Source organism: Pseudonaja textilis, chromosome 8 (genome assembly GCF_049901715.1).
Source record: "Pseudonaja textilis isolate UNSWEBS1 chromosome 8, rPseTex1.2, whole genome shotgun sequence".
NCBI classification, from domain to species: domain Eukaryota; kingdom Metazoa; phylum Chordata; class Lepidosauria; order Squamata; family Elapidae; genus Pseudonaja; species Pseudonaja textilis.
Genome location: NC_141997.1, coordinates 12,276,513 through 12,303,610, shown reverse-complemented (window position 1 = coordinate 12,303,610; position 27,098 = coordinate 12,276,513). Strand labels below are relative to the sequence as shown.

General features: G+C 38.6%; 1 protein-coding gene across 3 annotated transcripts in view; it reads left to right on the top strand.

Moving 5' to 3' along the window:
* Nucleotides 1–27,098, top strand: part of WWC3 (WWC family member 3) — an 87,987-nt gene that overhangs the window by 13,733 nt on the left and 47,156 nt on the right. For 2 of the 3 annotated variants that reach the window (XM_026714209.2, XM_087938356.1), the window contains exons 2-3: nt 11,994–12,103; nt 16,836–17,039. In XM_026714209.2, coding sequence (XP_026569994.2) covers nt 11,994–12,103; nt 16,836–17,039 — 314 coding nt within the window. Of the gene's footprint in view, nt 1–6,146; nt 6,252–11,993; nt 12,104–16,835; nt 17,040–27,098 lie in introns of those variants that run through there. The other variant, XM_087938357.1, reaches the window with a different exon arrangement.

Genomic DNA, 27,098 nt, shown 5'->3' with positions numbered 1-27,098 from the left:
AGATCTAAGTGCCTAAGAAACATCATTTTTGAATCTAATTATTCTTAATGAAGCACATCTAAAATGTGACTGGTAAATAGTTTGTATAATAAGTATTATTGTAAATTACTAAATTAAACACTTAGTCCTTTATAACGATTAAACGTTTTATCAACAGAGTGCTCTGTTTAAGTGATTTTAATGATTCATTTCTATAGTTTGATAGAGCTTTAATGATTTAATGCTAATAATGTGTATAATGCTAATGCTAATATAAATTAAAATAAAGCAGCAAGAAACAAAAAGCAGAGCAAAGGAAGATAGCTTATTCTCAGTTGTACTGGTTGGAGAATCCAAAGCGTGGGTTGTCTCTGCTTCCTTGCTTGAAGACTGGGTCAATCAAAGCTTAGTCCCGTCTCCTACTGAGCATGTCCGGTTTTTCACTCAGTCTTCATGCAAGGAAGAGGCATGGAGAAAGTGCTCAGGACAAAGAAACTTTAAACACGCTTTGGATTACTCAAACAACTTGGGAAAAAAAGCAAAAACCAGCCAACTATGAGAAAAGCAAACCGGGCTGCACAGGAGCAGGCGAGAAAGCTGTGGAGAGGGAGTACAATGGGGAAGTCCCAAACAGCAGTTTGGTGCTTGGATCAAAGCCACTGTGACTCTAATCGAGCGGGGGGCTAGTGCTTGGCCATCCTGCAGAGCAAAGAGCAAGGGTCTGAATGGCGCTCGGCTATCCAGAATCCGTCAGGGCTCCAAACAAGTAGGCAGTAAACACTCGGCCATCCGAAGGCTTAGCCAGCCCAGAGGGAAGGGCAGAACGATGCCAGGACATCTTGAAACCGCCACAGCTCCAAACAAGCAGGCGGCCTGTAATTCAGCTGTCCTGAAAGCAGCCCATAGCTGCATCCAAGGGTAGGATTCAATTTTTTTAACAGCTGGTTCTGTGGGTGTGGCTTAGGTGGTGGGCGTGGCTTTGTGGTCATGTGACTGGGTGGATGTGGCTTAGTGGTCATGTTATTGGCTGGGTGCGAACAACTCAATATCACTCACATTGGGGCACACATCTCCTCCCCTGGCTTCTCATGACTATGGGGATGCTGCAACAGTCTTAAGTGTGAAAAAGGGTCATAAGTCACTTTTTTCAGCGCCATTGTAACTTTGAATGGTCCTCTATGCAAGCAAAGTACCAGCAAAGGAGGGGGAAAAAAATCCAGAGACGTTCCTGAGACAGGAAGTGTAGTCCTGCCAAGAATGTAATAAGGGTTAACAGAGAGGCAGTTTCTGTAAGCAACACCAGAATGTTTCCTTCCTGCCTTCCATACAGGATTAGGCCAGTAATTTCTTCTAACAACTGGTTCTCCAAACTGCTTAGAATGTTAACAACTGGTTCTAGCGAATTGGTGCGAACAGGTAGAATCCCACCCCTGGCTACATCCCCTCAAAAGGCTGTAAAGGGGAGGAGTCCTTACTCAGTTGCAGCTGAGCACACTCTAATTCGGAGGCCTTGTTAGCCCACCTAAGTCAGGGGACCAGAGTCACTGCTCAGTTGCGGCTGAGCATACTCCCCCAAAAGCAGAAAATATCAGATTGTTACAGCACAGCCCCAGCGTGGGCAAGACTGCCTGCCCAGAGAGCAAAAGGGATGAACAGGGCAGATTCCTCTGAAACAGTGGTAAGTTTGGAGGATCAGTGTTCTCCTGATCCAAGCCCAGCTAGAGAAAGGGGCTCTAAAGGAGCAAGATGGCCAATAGAGCAACAATAAATGAAGAGAAAGAAAAACCTTTACAAAAGGTGTTAAAAGCTGATGAAAGGGAGGCTTTAAGGAGACAAAGAGCAATTGAGAAAATTTTTGCAAGGGCTGAGAGAGAGGTGGAGAGGAATGGAAATTCCTGCACTCCAGCAAATAGGCCAATGGAAACAAAGCAACAGGAGGCCTATGCTCAAACTGCAACACCAGAGGGAGCTGGTGAGCAATTAGTCAGCCGTCTCTTTGTCTGAAGGAGAGTGAGTTTTTGTCAGAGAATCAAGAAAGCTCCCAGGAGTCTAACAATCACTGGGAACCTTCTCCCAAGAGAACAAAGTTGGCACCAGAGGCCACCTTTATGCCCACAGCAGCAGGGATCACCCCACCTGCAATGATGGGACACATGAAAGCCTTGATGTTAGAGTTTTTTAAAAAATAATGGGAAACTGGTTGTACAGAGTTAGCAAAATCATAACATGGTGATACTTTTTTCAGGACTGAATATGTGTGTGTGGCCTTCCAGAGAGCCAGCTCAATACCTCCTTACATCCAAAGTGAGGCTTCAGTTTCAGGGGAGGAGGAGCAGAAGGAAGCAGCATTTTCTGATGAGAAAGAAAATGGGCCAGAGACTCTAGTGTTCACAGGCCTTTTTCTCCCCAGCACTTGTTTAAGATGCTGCTAGGTAGAGCCAAAGCAGCAACAGGTCTGGGGATTACCACAGCAACCAGAATCATCAAACCCAAACAATCATTTTTTTGCAGGAACTAAGGTGAAATGCGTGATGGTACCCTCACCTGAGCTGTTCAAAGAGGAGATGGAAGGGCAGTTGGCCCGACTGGTGATATTCCCAATACCAGGTGGGAATAAAAAGAATTACAACATAGAGCTGGCTGAGATGATACAAATGCTAACAATAGATGGACTAGTGGCTGCTTCTACATCCTCCAGCATCTTAGCCAACGAGGTGGAGGAGGGCCTGAAAGGAGAAGACAAGTTGAACAGACCCCTCAGAAGATCCACCAAGTGGCAGAATGGGCAGTAAAGGCAACCTCTACTGCGTCATTCTTCAGCAGGGCAGTTCTGATATGGTTTGAATAGATGCAGGAAAGGGCGCCACCTGGTGATCTCTGGGTACAACAGGATCTGAATAAGATAATAGCCACAATGGAGCTTATAGCTGATGCCATGCTTAACAGTGTCAAATAGGTTACCAAGGCCATCACAGCTTCAGTAGCAGTGAGGCGCCTGCTTTGGCTCTGCCATTGGCAGGTGGATTTAAAGCATAAATGGAAACTAGCTTCTGCCCCAGTTAAGGGAACAAGCTATTCAGGACTAGCCATTGAACACCTGCTGGTGGAGACCAAGGACAACAGGACGATCTTACCTAGGATATAGGGACAAGCAGATAGGCGACCTTCACCTTACACACGAAGGCAGTCTGTTCCAGCCGCAGAAAGAGTTTTGAGTTTCCAGGATCCCAAAGACCATACCCACAGGGCCGACAACTGGACAGAGATGGATTTAGAGACGGGGCAGCCAAAGATTGCAAGGAAAGCAACTGTTCAGGGGCTCAACTAGCAAGTTCTTCCGCCACACAAAGAGACAACAGGAACAGTGCACCCATCAGCGGAAGACTGGGTCTACTTGCTGACCAATGGGAAGCAATAACAATGGACACATGGGTCCTGAACACAATAAGGCAAGGCCTAGTTCTGGAATTTCTCCCCACTCCTCTGAAGTGCCCGATCTCAAAAGACAGATCAAAAAGGAGCATCATGGAAGCAGCAGTGCAACACCGATTGGACATCCAGTCTGTTCAACCAGTTCCAAAAGGGACAGGGGTTCTACTCAATCCTGTTCATAGTCCAGAAGGCATCGGGGAGACACCAATTTTAGATCTCCAAAGACCAAACAAGCACGTAGTGTACAAAAGATTCAAGATGCAACCCCTACAGTCAATTCTGGGGAATATCCGAGAGGGAGAGGTCCTAACATCAATAGACCTCATGGAGGCATACTTGCACATGCTGATTGCCCGACTACATCGAAGATTCCTGCAATTTTGTTATGTGGGATGACACTTCCAATACAAGGGGCTACTTTTCAGGCTATTCTCGGCACCCAGAACGTTCACCATGGTACAGACAGTGATAGCAGCCCATCTCAGAATAATACCAGTACGCGTCCAATGCTATTTGGACAACATAGGGATTCAGTACTCTTCCAGTCTAAGCGCAAGGGAGGACATAGAAACCACAATGCGAACATTACAAGACCACAGGTTTTCCATGAACTTCGAAAGGAGTCTTCTGACTCCCGACAAACTGACTGCAACATTTGGGGGCAGTCATAGACACCAGCTCCTGCGAAGTTTATCTGTCACAGGAGTGGCAGGCCAGCATAAAAGCAGTAACTGGCCAGGGGATCACAGCCGCAATAGTAACACTGGAACTGCTCTCACAGCTACTAGGCAAAATGATATAGTGTATTTCAATCATGCCATGAGGCTCGTCTGCACGCAAGAACCTTACAATGTTTTTTCTTGCCCTACCAGAGAGCAGGCAAGGACAATGTGAGAACCAAGGTTAGGGTCCCACCAAAAGGTAAGCAATCACTCCAGTGGTGGAGGTCTCAGATCATGACCAGCTGGTGCAGTTTCAAGGAACCCAATTGCCTGGCCATCACGACAGATGACAGCCTATTTGGTGGGGGGGACTACCAGACTCAAATCACACAGGGCCAGTGGTCTAGAGATCTCAAAAACAATATCAGCTGGTTGGCGCTCAGGGCAATGTTCCTGGCTCTAAGGACATTCCAAGCAAGTACAGGGGGCCAACATGTCCTCACCCTGATGGACAATGTGGCCACAAAGGCCTACATCACGTGATGGTGGGACCCACTCCGGGGCTTTCATGCAAGAAGCGGAGCACTTAGGCCATTGGGTGGAGAAAAACCTCCTATTGATCAGAGTAGAGCACATCTCTGGAACGGAGAATGTGCAGTCAGACTGGCTCAGCAGGACAATAGTCGACTACTTAGAGTAGTGTCTACACCCAGACCTTTTCAGGAAGCTGTCAGACAGAGTCAGGAAACCAGTTAGGGATCTGTTTGTGCCCCCAACGAACACATACCTGCCAAGATTCTATCCAAGATTCCCAACACCAGGAGCAGAAAGAGCCAATAATCCCCGAGGGGCATGGCCCAGGGGCTTACTATATGCCTTTCCCCCACTCCCATTGATTTCAAGAGTAATCAAAAGAGGGATAGAGAAGAAGGTGGAGATCCTACTCGTAGCAACTAATTGACCCAGCTAGCCGTGGTAGGCAGATCTGATCGACCTGGCCATAGTCAGGCCATGGAGAATTCCCCCAGACAGGATATCCCTGACCCAGGGGGCAGTGCAGCACCCAGAACCACAATGGCTCCAGCTGACCATTTGGCACTTGAAAGTGCTATACTGAGTCAGCTAAACAAGACCATACAGACACTCCAAGCTTCTAGGAGGCCTTCAACCAACAAGATTTATGATGCCACCTGGAGACCTTCTGTAGTTGGTTCTCCAAGGCACATATTGAGCCAACCATGGTGTCAATGACACAAGTTCTAGATGTTCTTCAGGAGGGGCTGGACAGGGGTCTGTCCCCCAACATGTTACGTAGGCAGGTGGCAGCAATAGTGTCAGTTTTGGGCAGTGGAACATTAGAATCCCTCGCCCGGCACCCCTTGGTTTGCACGTTCATCAGAGGGGCAACCAATTTGAAACCGCCAGTGATACATAGGTATCCCACCTGGGAGTTAACCAAGGGCTGAGAGCACTCATGATAGAACCGTTTGAAACACTGTGGATGGTTAGTTTACATTTTCTCACCTTTAAGGTGGTTTCCTAGTGGTCATTACCTCAGCCGACGCATATCCAAACTGGCAGCTCTATCCATAAGGGAGGATCTTTGCGTATTCCATCCAAACAGAGTAGGGTTAAGGATGGGTCCTACCTTTATTCTGCAGGTGAATTCCACATTTCATAGAGCACAGGAAATAGTACTGCCAGACCTCTTCCTGGAACCAGTCCATGAGTTAGAAAAGAGTGGCACTCTTTGGATGTTAGAAGAGCGATACGCATATATAGAAAGAGGACAGCTTCTATTAGGGAAACTGGATCACTGTTTGTATCATTCAAACCGGATTCTTTGGGACACAGGGTTCCCCCATCAATCATAGGCCAGTGGATTAGCTCATGCATTGCAATGACTGATGAGAATAAATCCTTAACGCTGCCCAGCAGAGTGACAGCCTATTCAACCAGGAGTGCAACCACAATGGCGGCTTGGACCACACAGGCCTCTATCGAGGACATCTATAGGGCAGCAATGTGGTCATCACCAGCTCCATTCATCAGGCACTATAAGCTGGAGGCCTTCGTGTCAGCGGAGGCAGCCTTTGGAAGAAGAGTACTGCAGAGAGTGCATACGAAGATGGAGACTCAGGACCAGACTACTACCTATCCATAAGGCAGCCAGCTTTGGTAGGTCCCACGCTTTGGATTCTCTGACCAGTACAACTGAGAAAGAGCATTGGTCTTACCTGAAACGAGTCTTCTAGTTGTACTGGAGGAGAATCCAAACCCACCCTGATGAATGTCGGGTCCTAAGTTCAGGAACACCCAGGAAGAACACCAAGAAAACCTCCAAGTCAATCATTTAGCCTTCATCAAAACTGGGCACGCTCAGAAGGAAGAGGTGGGATTAAGCTCTGATTGACTCAGTCTTCAAGCAAGGAAGCAGAGACAACCCATGCTTTGGATTCTCCTCCAGTACAATTAGAAGACATGTTTCAGGTAAGACCAAGGCTTTTTATATTATATGCCAGCTGACATAATTTCATTCCTATTTAAACATCAATATTTTCAGTAAAATAGAAAAAGAGCTTAGGTTTTTAATTGATGAAGACTGAATCAGTTTTATACCTAAGCCATTGCGGTTCTAAATTAGTAACATGGTTGTAAAGTGAACCATTGATTTTGCTGCATAAAACATTGCAAAAAGTGATCACATGACTCCAGGACATTGCAACTGTCATAAATATGAGCCAGTTATCAAGAGTTTGAATTTTGATCATCCATGGGGATGCTACAATAGTTGCAAGTGTGAAAAATAGCCATAATATAGGCAGTATATGTAGGCCATAATATATACCACAATTTACTTAAAACAATCTAACATCTATAAGTAAAGTCAGGGATACAGCTTATATTAAAGTATAATGTAAGCACTAAAATTATATTAAATATGAAAACATCTAAAATTACAACAAAGTAATAGTATCTAAAACTATAAATATCAACAAAGTAATAATATCTATTATAAAATTTAAATAAATTATAGTTACAAAGAATGCATTGCAAGAGATTGAACCATCAGGTTCTAACAGATCCTCTGTACTGCTGCACAAAACCTAGAAGAAAGGAAGAACATGTTCTATAGCAGGGGTGTCAAACTTGCGTCGTCATGGCATTGTCACATGACGTATTGGGATTTTTTCCCCCTTTGCTAAACCAGATGGGGGCAGGGCCAGCACCTGACGCATCTGGCCCACGGGCTGCGAGTTTGACACCTCTGTTCTATAGTGTCCACTTTCCGGAATCACAGAAGCAGAATCTTTCAGCCAATGGTATTTTTTTAATATTTACTGTCCACTGCTACAGAAGGGTGGAGAAGGCATTGGGCAAGAGAGAAAGCTTACCGATGACTGCATGTTTCTAGTTGTGTCAGGTGTAGCTGGCAGCAATGCAATATATCTGTTGAGTACTGGTGTCAGGAAAGCTAGGGCCTTCCCTAAACTGTTCGCCTCTCTATATTCTTTAACCTTTGCTTCAGGGTTTGTTTCAGCTGATCATATTCCGTCTTAAGTACTGAAGAGGGAAAGTAGCCTAGACTTAAAAGATTAGATCAACAGCTTTGACCCATGTGGACTGAAAATTGTCCTGAATGGTTTTAATCTTTGAGGATAGAAGTTGAGCTTTAACCAAAGGTTTATAAAACTTAGGAGTCAATTGATATCATACTTTTCTCCAGTCATAGAAGTATGTTTGTGTTTTGAGATTCATTGTATATTTGAGACCTAGTGTGATATCTTGAGATCGGCTCTGATAAATTTGGATTGTACCCTCTCCAGAGAAGTGAAACAAGAGGCTGAGGGCCAACCAGAATCCCATAAGGCAATTGGACTTTGCTGAAAGAGCTTAAGTGCAGCTGGAATCTAATATCCTCCATTGGACTGGAAAAATTTAAGGATGGCATTGGCAGATCTTTGTCTAGTAACAGCAGCATATTTACAGTGGGCTTTTCTCAAGCCAGCAGCATGCATGATTGCTCCTAAATAATCAGAACTAATCACTTGTTCTATTTTATGTTCCATAAGCAGAGCTTTGGCTTTTTGACAGAAGCCATAATCTTGGTTTTCTGATTTGCAGATTATCATTGCTCCAGGATCAGGCCAAAGTTCTCAGAGCTCTTTTGAGGTCTCTTGGTGTTCTGGAAAGAGCCACGGTGTTGTCTGCATAGAACATCAGGGCAATGCTGTGATCCCCTAGTTTAGGGAGTTGGAAATTTAGATTGTTTGGATATCTCATCATATCATTGATATAAAAATTGAAAGGGTGGGACAGAATACATTGCTGTTTTATCTTATTTCAAGTTTAACTGACTTTGAAAGAAACCTTTGCATATTGCCTCTGACCTTAAGAATCATATTAGAGTGTGGAGCATGAATTAAATGGAGACACCTACAGTTTATTGATGTGGCTTCCAGGTTTTTCCTTACTTTGGTTTTGAATACAGAATACAAAGATGCTTTAAGATCTATGAAGGTACTGTACAATGATATCACATTGCTGTTTGAATATTTTCTGATCAAGTGCTGTAGGGCCAGTGGTGGTATTCAGCCAGTTCGCACTGCATTGGGCGAACCAGTAGCAAGGATTTGCTGTGGGTCGTTGAACCAGTAGAAAGTTCTGGCTGGCCACGCCCCCGACCCAGTTGCCCAGTCACTGCTGGCTTGCTTACCCCGCCCGATGCTTGCTTACCCCATCTGCCTGACGCTTGCCCGTTAAGATATTTCTTTCTTTTTTCCCCGCTCCCGACAATCAGCTGTTCACATGATCAGCTGTGCCAGGATTCCCCTTGCTGAGGCCCAGGAAGGCAAAAAATGGAGAGAGGAGCTCAGCCCCCTCCATTTTTTGCCTTTCTGAGCCCCAGAGGAGCCTTCTGGGAGCAAAAATGCCCCCCTAGAGGCTCCTCTGAGGCTAGGAAGGTCCCAAAATGGAGACAGGAGGGGTACTGTGTGCTCCCTCCAGGCTCTGATTTTTTCTTCCTGAGCCCCAGAGGATCCTTCTGGGAGCAAAAATGCCGCCCCCAGTGGCTCCTTTGAGACCCAGAAGGCCTCAAAACCGGAGGGGGGGTGGCTACAAAAAAGCCACACCCACTCAGTCGCATGGCCATGCCCACCTAGCCACACCCACCAAGCCATGCCCACAGAACCAGTAGTAAAAAAAATAACATTCTTCAATGGGGCCTATACCTTCTCTCAAACTGACCTCCTCTTCCGCTTTCAATATTCCCTGGTTCATCCATTCCTTTCAATTATTATAGAAGCAGTTAGTATGTTTGCTGGTTATATTAAGCAGACTGGCCTGTAGTTATCTTTACCTTCTTAAAGATTGGGGACACATCCAGTGATGTCAATATAGGTAAAGAGCAATAACAAGTTTGAAGCCCATCACTCTGTTTTTTCAATAGTCTGAATTCCCCTGAACTTTGTGAAACAACTTAAATTCTTTACCCATGTTTCATTTTATGATCACTTTCAAAATTTAATACGGAATATTGATAGATTTATAATTATGAGCTTAGTAAATATAAAGTTTAAAATCTGATATTGTTTTAATGGTCTGTTTTGATTGGATTTAAGTAAACAGTGTGTGTGTGTGTGTGTGTGTGTGTGTGTATACATATATTCATTCACATATGTGTATGTGTATGTATATGTATATGTATGTATGTATGTATGTATGTATATATATGTATATATATATATGTGTGTGTGTAATATGTTATACATATACATATATTCATGAGTGAACATAATGAAGACATGCCCAGAGTTGTTGCTTTATTTGCTTTACCAAGTCATAATTTTTATAAATAGTTAATTTTAATTTTAGTTTCTTTAAAACTTCCTAATCAAATCTTTGTTTAAAAGTGATTTTTCAAAATCATTCTAGAAAACAGCGTATTCTTCTGAGTTTGTCTACATCAGGAAAGACCTAAAGGTTATTTTCTTAGCTGGTACAGTTGGTCTTCTATGAAAGAAGTATGCTAAATTGTAATATTCTCCAAGTTTAAAATAGTTAAGTCACTTTCTCTTTCAGAACATGAAATAAATTCTATAGCTAACATTTTAACTATTTTAAGTAATGAGGATGCTGAAAATATATATGAATGCTTGTGTTTGCTGCTGATGGTGTAGGGTGTATATATGTTGACAACTGATATGTGTTTGTGTGTATGTATATGTATGTATGTATACACACATGCAACACACATACACCAGTTGTCAGCAAGGAGTTTCACTTTTTTTCTGGCAGCTGTATGAGTGACTGGAAAGATTGCTTCCTGAGTTGTATCTTGTATCTAAATAAAATGTAGTAGATTTTACAGGTAGCGCCTGCAAGATGATTTGTCCTACAAATATAATACAGTATATAGATTCTTTTTAATTGTTAATAGAAATTATGATTGGGATTGAATAATACACAGCAGATTATTCAAGATATAGAGATGGAATTAAAATATGCATTCTATATGTCAGATATTAGAGCAGAGATACAAGATAGAAGTGGTGAGTGAATGATCAAAGTCTTATTGAACCCGACTAAAAACAGAACAAGCAAAAGTAGCTAGGAGCAACAATGTGGATTGTGATAAGAACAAAGCAAGATTTAAATATTGTGAAGAAAAAAGCAAAATCAGGAAAATCTGAAAAATATGTTTGTTGAGAGAAGTATATGGAGAATAGTTGAGAGTAGCTGAGAGAAGTATATGGACAACAAGTGAACCAGGAATTGGATGAAACCAAGATTACCCGTTTAGATTCAAAAGGACAGATGTGATTTGGCTCATGCAGAGGCATGAATGTAGTATGTGTCAGAAACACTTTAAAGCAACTGTGACTTTTCCTGTAGTTAAGCAGCTATGACTGGGAATGACACATTTTAAAGGTATTTCCAACAGGGGCTATATGTGTACTCACATGTGTTCTGAATCACATTTCTCTAGTTGAAATGTAAGCTTTCAGATAAACTTTGAAGTGTTAGTAGGCAAATGCTATGAAAGACTGCCCTTGCTTCCTTTTCTCCTTGTTTCAAAACAAAAAGTTTAATAAGGTATTTTTGTAACACAAATATATACACTCTCTTATAATTTCTTTTTTTGTGTGTGTTTATGAGAGCTAAAGATAAGAGTGTAATAATAAGATACTGTCTGCCTTCTAAATCAGTGGCAATATATCTGAGTATGTTTGTATATTTGGTGCAGTCATTTCTATTACCATGTGGCGATTTCAGTAGTGAGGTTTTAGTTTCTAGTTTAAATGTAATACTGAATGTTTAATATTAAACTGCATTTGTTTCCCCCACTAATATATCTGAAAAGTAACAGTTATGTTAATCATATATGTCATGTCAATAGTCATAAAGGTGCTATTTTAGGTTTGAAGCTGTTTGGGACTTTAAGCACACAATCTAAAATATTCAAAGAGTTCAAAATATTTCTACTTTCTGGGAACTAGTGATACAAGCAAAGGAGTGAAAAAGAATTAACAGATACTCAGAGTTGTAAGGGATCTTGTAGGTGATCTAGTCCAACCCTCCGCCCAAGCAGGAGACCCTACACCATTTCTGACAAATGGCAGTCCAATCTCTTCTTGAAAGTCTCACGTGATGGCACTCATACAACTTCCATTGAGAAAAAAAAAACACGTGACATTATACGTAAATTGTAAAGTTCATATCTGAAAGTAAAATGTGTTACTCTTGCCTTTCTTAAATGTTCCTACTTGAGATTGATTTTCTTTATCATATGTTAAAAGTTTTGGCATTAAAAAGTCATGTCCTTAATCATAATTTATCCAAGTTACATTATAGTCAACTATAATGATAATTAAACACAGTATGTTTGAACTTTTTATTATTTTTGTATAATATTTGTAGGATTACCAAGCCATTAACTTTTGCTGACTGTGTTGGTGATGAACTACCTTTAGGATGGGAAACTGTTTACGATCAACAGATTGGTGTTTATTACATGGACCACATAAATCGTGAGTAATCAGTTTTGTTTTTATTTTAAGTTATGCAGTTATATAAAACTTGGATCCTAAATATTCATTTATATATAGACAAATCAGAGTTGGGCAAGGGAGAAAGATACAATAAAATTATAAAATTATTGCTATTGTGGATGCTGTCCTGAAATATGAAAAAATTTGCACAATTCTCATGGGTTTAGGATTGTTTTTGTGTAATTTGTTTGAAGATTTCTGTCATAACTTATTGGAGATAGAGCTATTGAATAATATTAACAAGCTTGATATGTGCTAATGCGCATACTCAAATATCTGGGATTTTATATAAATTATTTTTTCCTTCAAATTTTGGATTTAATATTGCTTTTTAAAAATCTTTAGAGACTTTCCATTGATGGTAGCCATAGTAGAAAAGTCCAGGATGCTACCTTCGAATTAGATTAAATGGCAGATGGACAATGGCAGCAGAGATAGGAAAGAACAGAAGAAAAGACAATGGAAAGAGATGAAAAAGAAGGATTAAAACTGAAAGAATAGGACTAATCCTAACCCTCCCTTTATCAATCATGAGTGATCCATTCCTGGATCTTACTCAATTACCCAAGTAATTTTGGTAGAGTAGCATAGTAGTACATGTCTATGGAGATTCTCAGTCATCCACTCATGATTATTCCAAAGGTGCTTTTTCAAGAGGCAACTGGATTTTCTTGTTGTTCTCTGAATATATTTCGCTTCTCATCCAATAAGCTTCTCCAGCTCTGACTGGATGGTGGAGAATGGAAAAATTTATATTCTTTGCAGATAGCTGGTCATTTGCATTATTTCAGAGATTTGTTGTAGCCACTTGGAGGTTTATCTGTGTCCTCAGGATCACCTGAGTAGTGCAAATGTGCGTGGAGCCTTCTTGGAACTGCTGAAAGGACTGTATTGTAGACAGGAGATAGATAATGTTGCATCCCTCTCCCTCTGTTGTGAAGTGATTGTTTTGTTTTCCCAACATACTGCATTGTACTTCACATACTGCATTGTACTCCGTAATACCATATTGCTCAGTTTGTGTCTGGGTGCTTTATCCTTGGGGTGGACAAGTTTCTTCTGCCTTAGTGTATTCTTGGATTTAAAGTTGTATTGGTTGAAAATCCTCCTGAGCTTTTCAGATATTCCTGCAACGTATGGAATGACAGCATTGCTTTGTTTATTATTCCCTTCTTTATTATGGATGAGCTCTTTTGGGGGATTTGATAAAGGCCCAGTTGGGATAGCCACATGTTCTGAAAGTTTCATTATTATGTTTTAGTTCATTTTCTTTCCCATCTTTGCTGGCAGTGGTGTAGGGTTCTGAAAACTCCCATTTTGTGCTCCAGCGGGTGGTGGAAATCAAAATGTAAATCTTAATCTCTGTGTGGGTGTTTTCTGTAAACTTCAATCTTAAGGCTTCTGTCTTCCTTAATGTGTACTGCACAATCTAGGAAGGCCAGACAATTTTCCTTAACATCTTCCTGTGTGAATTCGTTATATCTGTCCACAGAGCTGATGTTCGGTGAACGCTTCCAATTCCTGGGTTTTGATTTTGATCCAAGTATCATCCACATTTCTGTATCAGTGAGTGGATGGAATTCCTGTGAAAGAGTTTAGGGCTTTGGTTTCTACCTCTTCCATGTAGAGATGGCCCACTATGGAGGACACAGGTGACCCCATGGTGCAGCCATGTTTTTGTCTGTAAAAACCTTCATTGTATTTAAAATAGGTAGTAGTCAGGCAAAAGTCCAGCAGGGCAAATATGTGGTCTGGGCTGACGTTGGTTCCATCACCTAAGGTGCTGTCTTACACCAGTTGTTTGTTCACTACTGTGACAGCTTTAGTTGTTGGAATGGAGCTGAAGAGGGAAGTCACATCATAGGAAACCATGGTCTCATCCAAGTCCAGTTTTAATTTCCAAACCTTGCTGGTGAGTCCTGTGAATTGTTGAAGTGATAGGTGGTATTGTGACAAGAGGCGCTAATAGGATGGTTAGATGTTCTGCAACATTATAGGTGACAGAGTTGATGATACTGACAGTTGATCTGAGTGGAATTCCCTCTTTGTGGATTTTGGGAAATCCATGTATGCATGGAGTTGCTTGCCCCCAGGGTAAAGGCGATAGTATTGTGGCTTGTTGATGGCATTGTCCTTCAGTAGTTGTTGCAGGAAATCAATGACTTTTTTCTTGTAACTGCTGGTGGGATCTCTCTTCAGAGTCTCATTCATCAGTGTCCTTCAGAAAACCGTTCACTTTGGCCTTGTAGACATCTGTGTTCTTCCTTTGTCAGCTGGCAGGATGGTGATGTTTGGGTCTCTTTCTAGGGATGTCACAACAGTATAGTGTTTTCTTTAGGGAGGTGGGGAGGTAGGGAGGTTGGGTATAGCATTTCCTAGAGAACAATAACCAGGTTATAGTTACCAATAATTAATTAAACTAAAAATTAACTTTTTGTATAGAAAAGTCGATGTGAAAATATTTGGCTGGCTTTGAAGGAACTTTAAATGCTTTTTTTAAAAAAAAATTCAAGCACAGCTATACCTTTAAATTATCATGTGGCAGAAGCGGGCATCCTCAAATCCTACAGATACTTTGAATTAGAACATTCTATTTTTGTTTGCTAAAATGGCTGGTGCCAAAAAAAGATAAAAGTTCAAAACTATCTAAGGGTTACAAGGCTAGTTAGACACTCCCTGGCTTTGGATTCAGCAACAGCATGTAAAATACTAATGTGTTCATCCTTTGTGTATTTTCTGGGCACTCAGTGTTTCATATGATGTAATGACCACAGGAAACTTTTTAGAAACATTGCTCAGATTGAGATTTTTTCCTGAAATCTTGCCTTTACATTTATATAATTAGCCTATAAACCCAAATATACTATTTTTCCTAACTTTTAAATAGCCACATTAACACTAAAATGTTTGTTAAAGATGTAAGAGGAATTATAGTGCATCATTTCTCCTCTTGTCAATGAGGATTGGTATCAGGATTAATCTGAATGAAAATAACTCCAGGTCTGACTGATGAATGTGTTGACAGTTTTGTTTCCCTTTCTTCATAATACTTTTGTTTAAAAAGTTTAGTTCTAAAGCTGTCTCCTTCCAATTATGGTTCATAAACTATAATTGTTACACCCTGTTATGAATAGGCCAGCAATCTGGGCTAAAAACCAACAAATTGCCGGGAATTTGATCAGTATTCCTTACTGTTTGCCACTTAAACATTTGAAAAAGATGGACTTTTTCACATTTTATGCATTAATGAAATGAATATTGCTGTGGAAAGTTACTTCAACTTACTTTCTAGTTCTTGCTATGGAAAGTTCTAATTCAACTTTAAAGGTCAGTGTAGGCCTTGAACAAATCGGTAACTGAAATTTTATACAATCCCTATTCTAACTTCTACTTGATCATGAGACATCCTGTTCAGTTTTCAAATATAGGTAATCCTTGAATTATGACCGTTCGTTTAATGATAGTTCAAAGTTACTTATTGCCTTGGAAAAAGAAACTTACGATCTATACTCGCACTTACAACCGTCATAACACCCTGTAATCATATGATCACAGTTCAGGTGCTTATCAACTGGCTTGTACCTGAAACCAATTGCAGCGTCCTATAATTATGTTGATTTCGGGCAAAAATATATCATTGGGGAAACAGGATTCACTTAATAACTATATGATTTGCTTAACAACTGTGTTATTTGTATAATTTCTGTGATTTGCTTAATTACCACCATAAAAATAATCATAAAATTTGACTTGAATTACAATCTCAACAATTGTGATGAGAATTTGGGGTCCAATTTTAGTTGTAAGTCAGGGACTAATTGTAGTTGCTGTTTGTTGTTGCATCCAAACTACTTTGTAATAGTCATTTATAAGAAAAAGACAAATTGAGAATCATTGTCTTGGCTTGTTTAGGTACAATTAAAATTAACAATGTTTTCCAGTTAGGGCAGGAAAAGAAACTATACAGGTAGTCTCGACTTACAACCACAATTGACCCAAAATTTATGTTGCTAAACAAGAGATTTGTTAAGTGAGTTTTGTCCCATTTTATGACCTTTCTTGCCAAAGATGTTAAGTGAATCACTGCAGTTGTTAAATTAGTAACACAGTTGTTAAGTGAATCTGGCTCCCCATTGTCTTTGCTTGTCAGAAGGTCACTGAAGGTGATCACATGATCCTGGAACACAGCAACCATCATAAATATAAACCAGTTGCCCAACATCCAAATTTTGTTCACATGACCATGGGGATGTTGCAGTGGTCGTGAGTGTGAAAAATGGTCATATGTCACTTTTCCCAGTGCCATTGTAACTTCTGATGGTCACTAAACAAATAGTTGTTAGCCAATGACTATCTGTAGCTACCAAATAATGCAAATATTCCAGTATCTTCAAGTTGAGCCAAAGGGGAAGAAATGGAGCACGTTTGCAGAAGCAGTGATAAAATTATGTCTAATTATTAGATTGATTCAGATCATTATCTATTTAGCATTACGCCTTGTAATAACTTGGTTGTAAAGTACATTTCTTTGAAGTCTTAGTAGACTGGATAGAATGCAGTTTTTAAAGTTTAAGTTAAATGTCAGTATAGTTTTAGACATTAGGTTTTTTTAAAAAATAAAAATGTGATTTATTTGCTGTAATATGTGAATTTTGTACATCTCTGTGTTTTTTCATTTAACATGTTGGAATACTTTTTTCTTTCTAATCAGAACACACACAAATTGAAGACCCAAGAGAGCAATGGAGAAGAGAACAGGAGCGCATGCTAAAGGAATATTTAATCGTCGCTCAGGAAGCACTTAATGCCAAAATGGAAATTTATCAAATTAAGCAGCAGCGATTTGAACTAGCACAAGAAGAGTATCAACAGTTGAATAAAATGTGCGAGGATGACACTCACTCTTATGCAAGTAGTAAGTTTGAATTTCCTCTTCAATTAATACAAATTTGAAATTAAGATTTTGTATATTTTAGCTAAATTAAAAATCCCAATCCTTCAAAAATTGTATCACAAGATTATTACTACATTTGATAGTATGTGCAATTTATTTATTTTTATTTAATTGCAGGTTTTTTAAAATAATCTTTACTTTTAAAATCTTAAAAATTAACTCTATCTAAAGATACTTGCAGAATAAAGGACCAATCTAAATTTTATCTGGAGGTTGGGATTCTGTTTCACAATATTTTTGTTTAATAGAAAGCTAGTATAAGATATATTGTTACTAACATTGGTCTATGGATATTAATTTTACTAACAACAAAGGGACAATCACTCATCTTTATACAATGTAGTAACTGAGAATCACGCTTTATGTATATCATACTTTTTCTCCACAAATTCATGGTAGCTAACAGCTAGCTTGGGGAATCAACTGTTAAGCTTGCATGGCTGAGGATAAATTTGAACGTGGATCTTTCCAATTATAGTCTAATATTCACTTTCTGGAATTCAGAATGTGATATTTTCAAAATGAATGTTATCTAGATCAGATGAACTAAATTTAAGTTAAGCTACTGAAATATTTTCAAATTTAGTAATTTGTATTTTAAGTCCCAATTATTCAATGCATATAGAGCAACATATTTGCTTTTAATCTAACCTAGTTGTGCAAATCTAGAGATTTGGTTTGATTTGGTTATATTAGGAGGAACTATTTATGCAGAAAACAGTGTTTTAATATTTTTAATATTAATTTTTTAAATATTGGTAATACTCTTTTTTAATATTGGTAATACTCCTAATCATTGTCCTTTTTTGTGGAGTAAATAGTCTGTTCCACTTATGAATGAAGGTGTCTTAAGGTCACTATTCAGCAATAATGGATTTGATGTATAAATTGGAAGTTCAAATTATTCAAAATAAATAAACAGTTGAAAATGAAAGAAAAATGCCACATATTTCAAATATGTGGGTAGTTTAAATAATTCAGGAATATAATTTTCATCTCAAAAATGAATCTATATTCATTCTTGAGACAAAACTGAAAGGATATCTGAATCTTACAGAATCTTTAAAAAACCAATAGTTTGATAGCATTTCTACTACATTTTTTTGCATGGTGATGTACTTTGAATTTTTTGTGCAACTGCTGCAGTTTTTTAGATAACTTACACTTATATTTTAAAATCAAAATACCTATGGTATGATTTATTTAGTTTTAAAACTATTTTTCCACAATTCTATTACTTTCCCCCAACCTTTTAAAAAACAATTACAGTTGTCTATGGCAGGGGCCCTTCTTTATTTATTCAACAGAAATATTAGAATGTCTACCTTTTCTTTATTTGATTGGAGTATTCCAAATTAAAGAGTCTAGAAAAATAGCTTGTTTAAAACAGCATTAGCTTAAACAAAATAAATTTCACTGCCTAGCTGCAAATATTAATTTACTTTTAATTGTAAATAGTTAGAAACAGCATGCAAAACTATGCCCCCCTCTGGTCCTTGGGAAAACTTTCCACAGAACCAGATATGCCCAAAAGGGGGGACCACTGCTCTAGATCCATGAGTATCTACTAGTATACTAAATATATACCACTGCATCTTTTTTTCCCCCAATAAATTTTTTATTTTTATATTTTACAAGTCATCTCTTTTCATAAACAATGTGGTTCCAGGTTTTTACATTTTAATAGAAGCATGACCATAATTACATATCTTTCATATTCAATTTCATATCGTATTATTACTTATTCCATTTTCTTTAAATATTCTCAAATATTCTTATATTAATTACATGTGTTTATCCAATTACAATTCATATCATAACTTTTCATTTTTCTTTAAATATTTTCATATCTTATTTTACAATATTATATAAGATTCTTATTTCATTTCTATACTCGTTACACATATTTACTCTTATCTGTCACATTTGCAATTTTATTACATACTATTTATTCCATTCATTCTTCAATAGGTTCCATCCTAATTCTGATAATCCAAAAGTTGTCCCCTTTAATTGTCAATTCAAGTTTGCCCCCCCTTTATATACTCCCCCAATTTATTCTCTTTAAATTGTTATAAAGATTTACCCTAATATAGTCATTTTTAATTATCACATTCTACATTAATAACAATAATCTCCGAACTACTACGTATCGCATATGCGTATGTATGTATGTATGTATGTATGTATGTATGTATGTATGTATATATATATATATATATATATATATATATATATATATATATATATATATATATATATATATATATATATATATATATAAATTCTGCATGGTATTCTTTTGCTTAATTACATTCTAAATCATCTATTTGTTTCAAAAATATTATTCTATTCAATTAATTTTAGAAACTGATAATCATCTTTCCATTACAATTATCATAGCTCATTTTAACTTTATTTATCGCTTTATTAGATATCAATTAATATACTTATAATAAATTCACATTTCCATATCTATTTCAATTAAATCTATATCTAGTTTAACAATAATTCTTAGAAAAAAAAATCAGTTCCATTATTTTCTATTTTTAAATCTATGTTCTTATATATCACCACACATTACCTTGCAGAATCCCCTTTCCTGTTCTTCTTCTACCCATTGTCTCTCATCCTCCTGACTATATAATTTCTTCTTCATTTTTGTTTGCTTTCTGCTTCCCATCATTTTCTGGTCCTTTCTCTTAATTCCCCTTTTTTCTTTTATTATTTCCCTCCATTTCTTATTTCAATTATTTATCTTATTCCCCTCCATCTCTTGATTTTTCCTCTGTAATTCCCTCTTCTGCTGTTTCCTTTTCCTTTGGTTAATTTTCCAAACAATTCCCCTTTTAATTATCACATCAAACCTCAAGTTTTTAGCTTTAATTCTTTTTACCCCGTTTTAATGTTCGTTGTTCCACTTGTTCTTTAAGGCTGGTTTCCTCTTTTTTTAACTCCTCCCCCTCTGGTTCTCTTTGTTCTTCAATCTGCATCGCCATTTCTAATTTTTGTAGTATAATGCTGCACATTTCCAAGCTTACTTTCATCATTTCTTTCAAATTTTGTAGTTCCAATTATATTTCCACACATAATTCTCCCATTTTGTACACTACTTCTTCTTTTCCTCCTTTCTTTTCCTCCTTTCTTCTCTGTCCAGTAGTTTATTACAACCAGCGTCTTTTATATTTAATTTCAACAGTCGGTGTCCATAAGTCCTTGTTTCCAGGTTTCTTCTCTTAATTTTTTTCCCAACTTTTTCCCAAAGTCACCAAATAATCCCAGGGCAATTTCTTCACATATCTTTTTTTCCTTGTAATATTCTAGTAATTAACTTTTCAGGGTTTTTATTTTATTGTAATGGAATTCCTTTTATTTCCTTTCAAATTCCAATTTTAAAAAGACCAAGCACTTTTCAAAGAATCACTGAAATTTTTCGTTTATCATTAGGTGGCGGTCTCAGTTCTGTTTTGACGTTCCACCCTTTCTTTTCACTTTTTCCTTTTTTTTAAAGCTGTTGTTTTTTTTGCTCATTCCAATTATTAGTTATTTCTTTTTAACACATTTAATTCCAGCATTTAATTATGCCTATTAGTGCCAAAATCCAAATAATTATCCAGTTCAATTTCCAAGCCTTTTATAATCCAATCTTTTTTTTCCTGAATTTTCCACCTCCAAATTAATTATTTTCAAAGTCCAAAGCCAATTTCACAAGCTTCCAATTTCCTTCACTCTCTCTCTTTCTCTTTGGTCGCCGCTTCTACAATCTTTCATAAAAAATTCTTTGTTTCTTAATTCCGGGGTAACTTAATTTCCATGTTTTTTGCCTGGTTTACACACCGCTCACAGCTTCACCACTCCAGCACACTTAGATGCCTGGACTGCCTACCGTCTTCATGGTGGCCATTTTTGACCACTGCTGCAACTTGTCTTCAGAGGGGATTTACCTTGTCAGGGAGGGGAGATGCAGCGCCCCTCGACCCTCCAGGCAGTCCCCCCTTTCTTCACCACCCCTCCAGAGTGATTCTAGTCCTGATCGGACTTTCCAACAAGCAAGCACAGAGCAAAATTGTGCATGATCGTGGATTCCGTTCCGACGTGACGGAAGCACAACTGGAAGTCCACCACTGCATCTTATAGTAGATCTGGTCGTAAATCCTTCTACATCTTTAGCTAGGGCAGTCATATTCAGTCCAGTAATACAAGTTTTTGAATAAATGTTTGGCATAGAGTTTGCTAATTATATTCAAAAGTTTGATTGGATGATAATTGGCCAGATTTTTCTTTGGTCTTTTTTTACAGATTGCCATTATGATGTCTCGGGCTTGGTTTCTTGGGATGTGAATGGTATTGTCAATAAATGTAAAAAGTCCTGTGAGAAATGACTTTACTGAATGAAGAAAATAAATTATTGCTTAATTCTTGTTGAACAGTTTAGTCATAAAATGCTTCAGATAATTTATATTTTAGTGGGAGAATCAGGATAAAAATGAATAAATAACATTTTCCAGCTTCCTTTAACTACACAATAGCTTTTAGTCTTAGATTGTACTTCATTCTGCTCTCTAGATAACATGCAAAAAGTCTGGAAGTCATATAGAATTAAAAGGAGCCTGGTAGCATCTTTTCAGATTGTCAATTTTATTAAAAACATATGCTTTTGTTAACAACAGCTTGCTTCATCAGATGTAACTGTAACGGAGAAAACTCCTTCTGATTTTTAATGGGTTTCCTTCTTCAATATTTGCAGAATCTGAGAAAACTTCTGAAAGGGTGTTCCATGCAATACTGCTTTAGCACTAGAGTTGCTTTAGGAATAGGTTACCTCATCCAGGGATGTGATGGACCTGGTGGACACAAAAGAAACATTTACAGCCTTCTTTAATACGGCAAATGAAATATAAACCAGACCCTTTCAATTTTTAATATATTGTGATGTTACTGAAATCAACTTTAATTCTACTACTATGTTCTCCTAAAAGAAAATAAGCCCCAATATATCAAAAGATCAGATAACAACACCAAATCCCGCAATTGTTTAAATAATGGAAGGGAAAAACATACAATTGTATCTGAGAACTGCTAAATTAGTCTTCTTAAGATGTAGAGCCACCTAACCCCCATGAGATATAACAATACTGAATTACCTTTTAAAACAACTGTAATCCATAGCTTTTCAGACACTATGCTCCACCAGTGTTCGTATTACAATGCTTTGTTTGAATAGGCAAAGTAGTAAAAAAAAAGAAAAAGTTAGAAAAATAAGAATTGGGATAGAAAGGTCACAGACCTATATCTAGAAAACTGCCCAATCCATCAAAACTGCTGGATTTCTTTTCTTTTCTTTTTGCAGGAATAACAGTAGCTTTATTGTGAAACCAACCCACAAAGAAAGATGCTGGGTTCCAGACTCAATTTCTGGACAGTTAAAAAAACCCTGAGAAATTGAAGTGTGTGTGTGTGTGTGAACAAATGCATGTTTCCAGAGTTCCAGGCAGGAGTTGGTTAACTCCAAGGGGCGAAGGGGGCGAAGAAGAACCAATCAATCCCTGTAGTAATTCCAGAGCAAGGACAAGGAAGCTCTCCTTTGAGCTCTCTTTGAGTAATGCAGCAGCTTACACCAACAGGCGTGACCCTTCTAGTCCTGAATGTCCACATTTAATAGAAGTAGAAAAGCATCAGTTTTAATCACAGTCAGGTGGGAGAGGCAGAAAGGAAGGAGAGAGCCTTCACTTTGACCAATGTGGTGCTGTTTCTCCTCCAGTTTATTTCTCAGTTTTTGGCAGTTTGGGCTCCAGTTGTTTTGAAGTTCTGCCTTCAATTCCCATTGGTACTAGACAATTCGTGGCTATCAGCTCCCAAGCGTTTGGCCAAGAGGTACACTGTTACTCTTCGTAAACAGAGGGTGGCTTGAGCTATAAAAGCAGGATTTGAAGGGGTTCAGTCTATATACAAACTGTTCATCAACAGTATGAAAGAATGGGAAGTATACTATAAAGGAAAGGAAAGATCCAAGGAGGCACCAGATGTTCTCTTCACCAAGCCTGTTCACCAAACAGATTCCAGAGCTCCAGTGGCTTTTCCCCATCACCAGTCTCACAAGGTAAAAAAGTTTTATCTCAACTCTGCAAACCATCTGAGTGAAGGAAGAGAACGGGAAACAGTGAGGGGAAGGCAGTGCCAACATCTGGCAGCTGTGTCGTTCTCTCCCAGGCAGAAGCACATGTTCCAAATGTCCATGATCATGACCTCAGTCCTGTATCTGCCAGACAATGAGGTGGCTTTACTCAGCTCGACAGAGGTATGGGTTTGGGTGTAGCAGGTCACCATAGTGCTTATCGGGGTTGTTTCCTATCCATAGATTAATGTACCCTTCCCTTCCATTTAGCACCAATCTGCAAGCTTTGCTTGGTTTCTCTTGGCTGTGCGAGTCCTTGAGGTTTTCTGCAGCAGATGGATCTGCATATCCTGGGACAGAGACAAAGAAATGGACATCATCACAATGTCCATGGTAGCTGATCTGGGCTTGCTCCATAGCACACAAAGGGATACCAGCAGAGGGAGAAGTCCTTGTGGTTTCAGTAAATTCAGAGACAAAAGGCACAGATATAATGGTGCCCCCAGATGTGCCAACCATAGCTGCTTTCCAAAAGTACCAAGAGCTGAGATGTTCAAGGATAAGCTAACACTGTTGGGCCCAAATGTGTGGCTGATGAAGGGTTCCAGTTCCACTTCCTGCAGTGGCTGCCCTGTCTCTGTATGGAGAAGATGCTGAGTGTCCAGATGGACTGAAATCCAGATGCCATCATCAACTGCTGCCATGTGCCTGACATGGCTTTCAGGGTGCGAAGTCACTTCAAAGTATTGCTGAATGTGAGCAGTCTGAGGATCCAGCACGTAGATTTGATTTCCAGAGCCAATTAAACACAGAGATGATTCAACGAATGGAACACCATGGCCATCCCAATTGGACCAGACGTGGGGAGTATAGAACCCAGTTGCGATCAGCATTCCGATGGAATATAGCCAGAGATTCATCAGCAAGGGCAGTTACAACGCCACCTTGGTGTGCAGAATATAATGGACAGTCTCCTTCAATTGTGCTTTGCATTGGCAATGTCGCCAGTCAGTCGCCGCAGAATGAAAACAAAAACTGCTGGATTTCTTAAATTGTTTATTTATTTTATTTTGATTTGGGGGGGGGGGGGTGTCTCTGTGGGAAACACTTCTGTCCATGGCAGAGTCATCGGTACAAATGGGACAGTTGCAGCAGTGATTGCAATAGATTTTCGGCCCTAAAAGCCTTCTGCATTGACATATATGATATCAATAGCAATAACTTTGACATACAGTACACTGCTTTACAAAGCTTTACAGCCCTCTCTAAGCAGTTTACAGAATCAGCATATTACCCCCAACAATTTTGGGTCCTCATTTTACCCACCTTGGAAGGATGGAAGGTTGAGTCAACCCTGAGTCTGGTGAGATTTGAACTGCCAAATTGCTGGCAGTCAGCAGAAGTAGCCTGCAGTACTGCATTCTAACTACTGCACCACTGTGAATCACCTTGTTACTGCCTTAGTCTTTAGCAGAAGAAACCATATATCTGAAAGAGAGTACTTCCTTTTGACTGCATATGAATGTTTTATTTTTTAAAATAAGCTTCGATACTGTGGAGGGCTGCAAAGTGGATAACATTTTACTTACCCAAGCCAGTTTTGACTCGACAACTATGCTAATGTTGAGAGGTAACATGCAGAATTCTTCCAGACAAGTAAGAGCTGAACATGAAATTTGCTTCTCCAATAAATAAGCATTTAATGCAATTGCTGGGGCAGGATGTGACTGAAATGAAGTTAGCATGTTAATCTATCTGATGAGATATAGTATGAATTGGTGGGACAGATTATCCTTGACACACAGCAGTTAAATCTACATCTGTTTACGCCTTAGTGCAATGCTTGAGCTGTAGTGAGCACAAAATGGAAAGACATTTCTCTCTCTTCTACCTTCTTTCATCCCCCTTTTCTTGACTCACTGGAGACTTTAGAGAATGAATCATTCCAGATCCAGTATAATTCTACTCAGTCCAGAAGTAGTGCCATCATATTAGACCCATAGTCATGGGAATAATACTAATGCTGTGGACAGTTTAACCCCTCTCGGCAGGGTAACCAGCAAAGCTTATTTAAATACTGAAGTTGTGGGGTAGAATTTGCCAGCAAATACCCTATTCAGTTTTGATAAGAATTTATGTCCAATCACCAAGAGCAGTAAGTCTGAGATAACAGAAAATAAGTGGTGCCTACCCTTATGGAGCAATTCTTTCACAGTCATCCAATCATACTGAAAACCCATCTTAGTGGCAGAATTAACTGTAGATTGTAATAGGGTTTTGGTGTAGCGAGTAATTGTATAAAACCATTCACCTCATGAAAATATACTCTTCATTGTTCTCCATCTTGTTTTATTTGAAGCAGTTGGTGTTCAGCTTATATGCTTGGACCCAAACACCAAGCTCACAAAACTATTGCAAATTGTCAGCAACAAAACTAAACATGTTCTCATGTTTTAGCCTTTCATACTTTTCAGGAGTCCTGGGAATGACCTGGCTTTCAGCTCACAATCCATGTATTCAGTGGGACCACAATGACATCACCTTTGACTGCATGCAAGATTTGTAGTTCTCAGGGCTCAGGCACTCATCAATCAGAGTTTCATAGAAGGAGGGCCTTCAACCTTGTCATCCAAATATTTGAAGTATGCAGATGTATTGGAAGAGTCAGATCTTAATCAGTCTCCACTAAAATACTGATTCCACAAACTTATCCCTGGATAAGTGTAGATAACAATCAACTCCATTATACCCATTGTTGGGCAGTCTAAAGTGCGGGGGGCGGGGGGATTTGTAAAGGTGTTTTATCTATTCATTTTCTTCTTCCAGCACATACACCTTTTAGGTAAAATAAGGACAGTTTTATTCATATTGTCTGCTTTCTTAATCCCTTTAAACATTATGGATCACTTGTTCTTTTTCTTGATTTCAGAGTTCTTAGAATGGTTATAGAAAGAATGAGTTTTCACTCAGGCCTCAGGAGATTTAATAATCACTATGGAAAATCTGAATACACAAAATTGCATTCAACTGTCTTTCATTATCAAATTACCCTCATTCAGAAATTGGTTAATCCTACTTTCTATGATTTCCTAACATTTTTATGGTTTATGTGGTTGAGTTATTCAAGTAATTTGAGGGCCTTTTTCATTGGGATCAGTTCTTTTGAATCTCTACATATTTATCATTTTGAGTTAGAAGAATTTATTTTTAATCTGCCTATATTGGCTTACCTGGAATATTGCTTCTCATTTGAGAGTACACAGTTATAGAATATATATGCAAAAATGACTCATTATGACTTGTCTTTTCACACACTTCCAGGAATTACAGCAACTTTCAATTTTGACCAATTTTTTCATAAATTTATTCCAACACACTCTTCAACGATTTATCCAATATGTTAAGAAAGCATCTCTTTTCATTGGAATTTTAAGACTTAAACTTTTAATTGACTCAAACGAGTCTCCAGTTCTAGCCTATTCCCAATCATCCTGCTCCTTAATCATACAGGTTTGTGCTTCTGATTTTACTGAGGGAACTATACTATTTCAGTCTGCTGTGGCTTCTGGACATAATGTTCCTTCAGCCATATTCTGGAACCTTAAATACGCCATTGCTTTGTCCATCTCGAGGTGAACCAGTGAGTCTTCCGTTTCTCTAAGAACATTTTTAAATTCCTCATCCATCCTTTCAAAGTTAGTCTCCATGCGTGTTGTTCTACTCTCTGTATCTTTTATTTTCACTTCATTTTTCTCCATGGCCTGCTGTAGAGACCCTATCTTACCCTCCACCTTTGATATATCCGCTTTCATTTCAGCCTCCAATTTCCCCATCTCATCTTTCAATTCGCTTATATCTGCTCTAGTTTCATTGTGATTTTTAATCATCATTTCTTGCATTTTAGA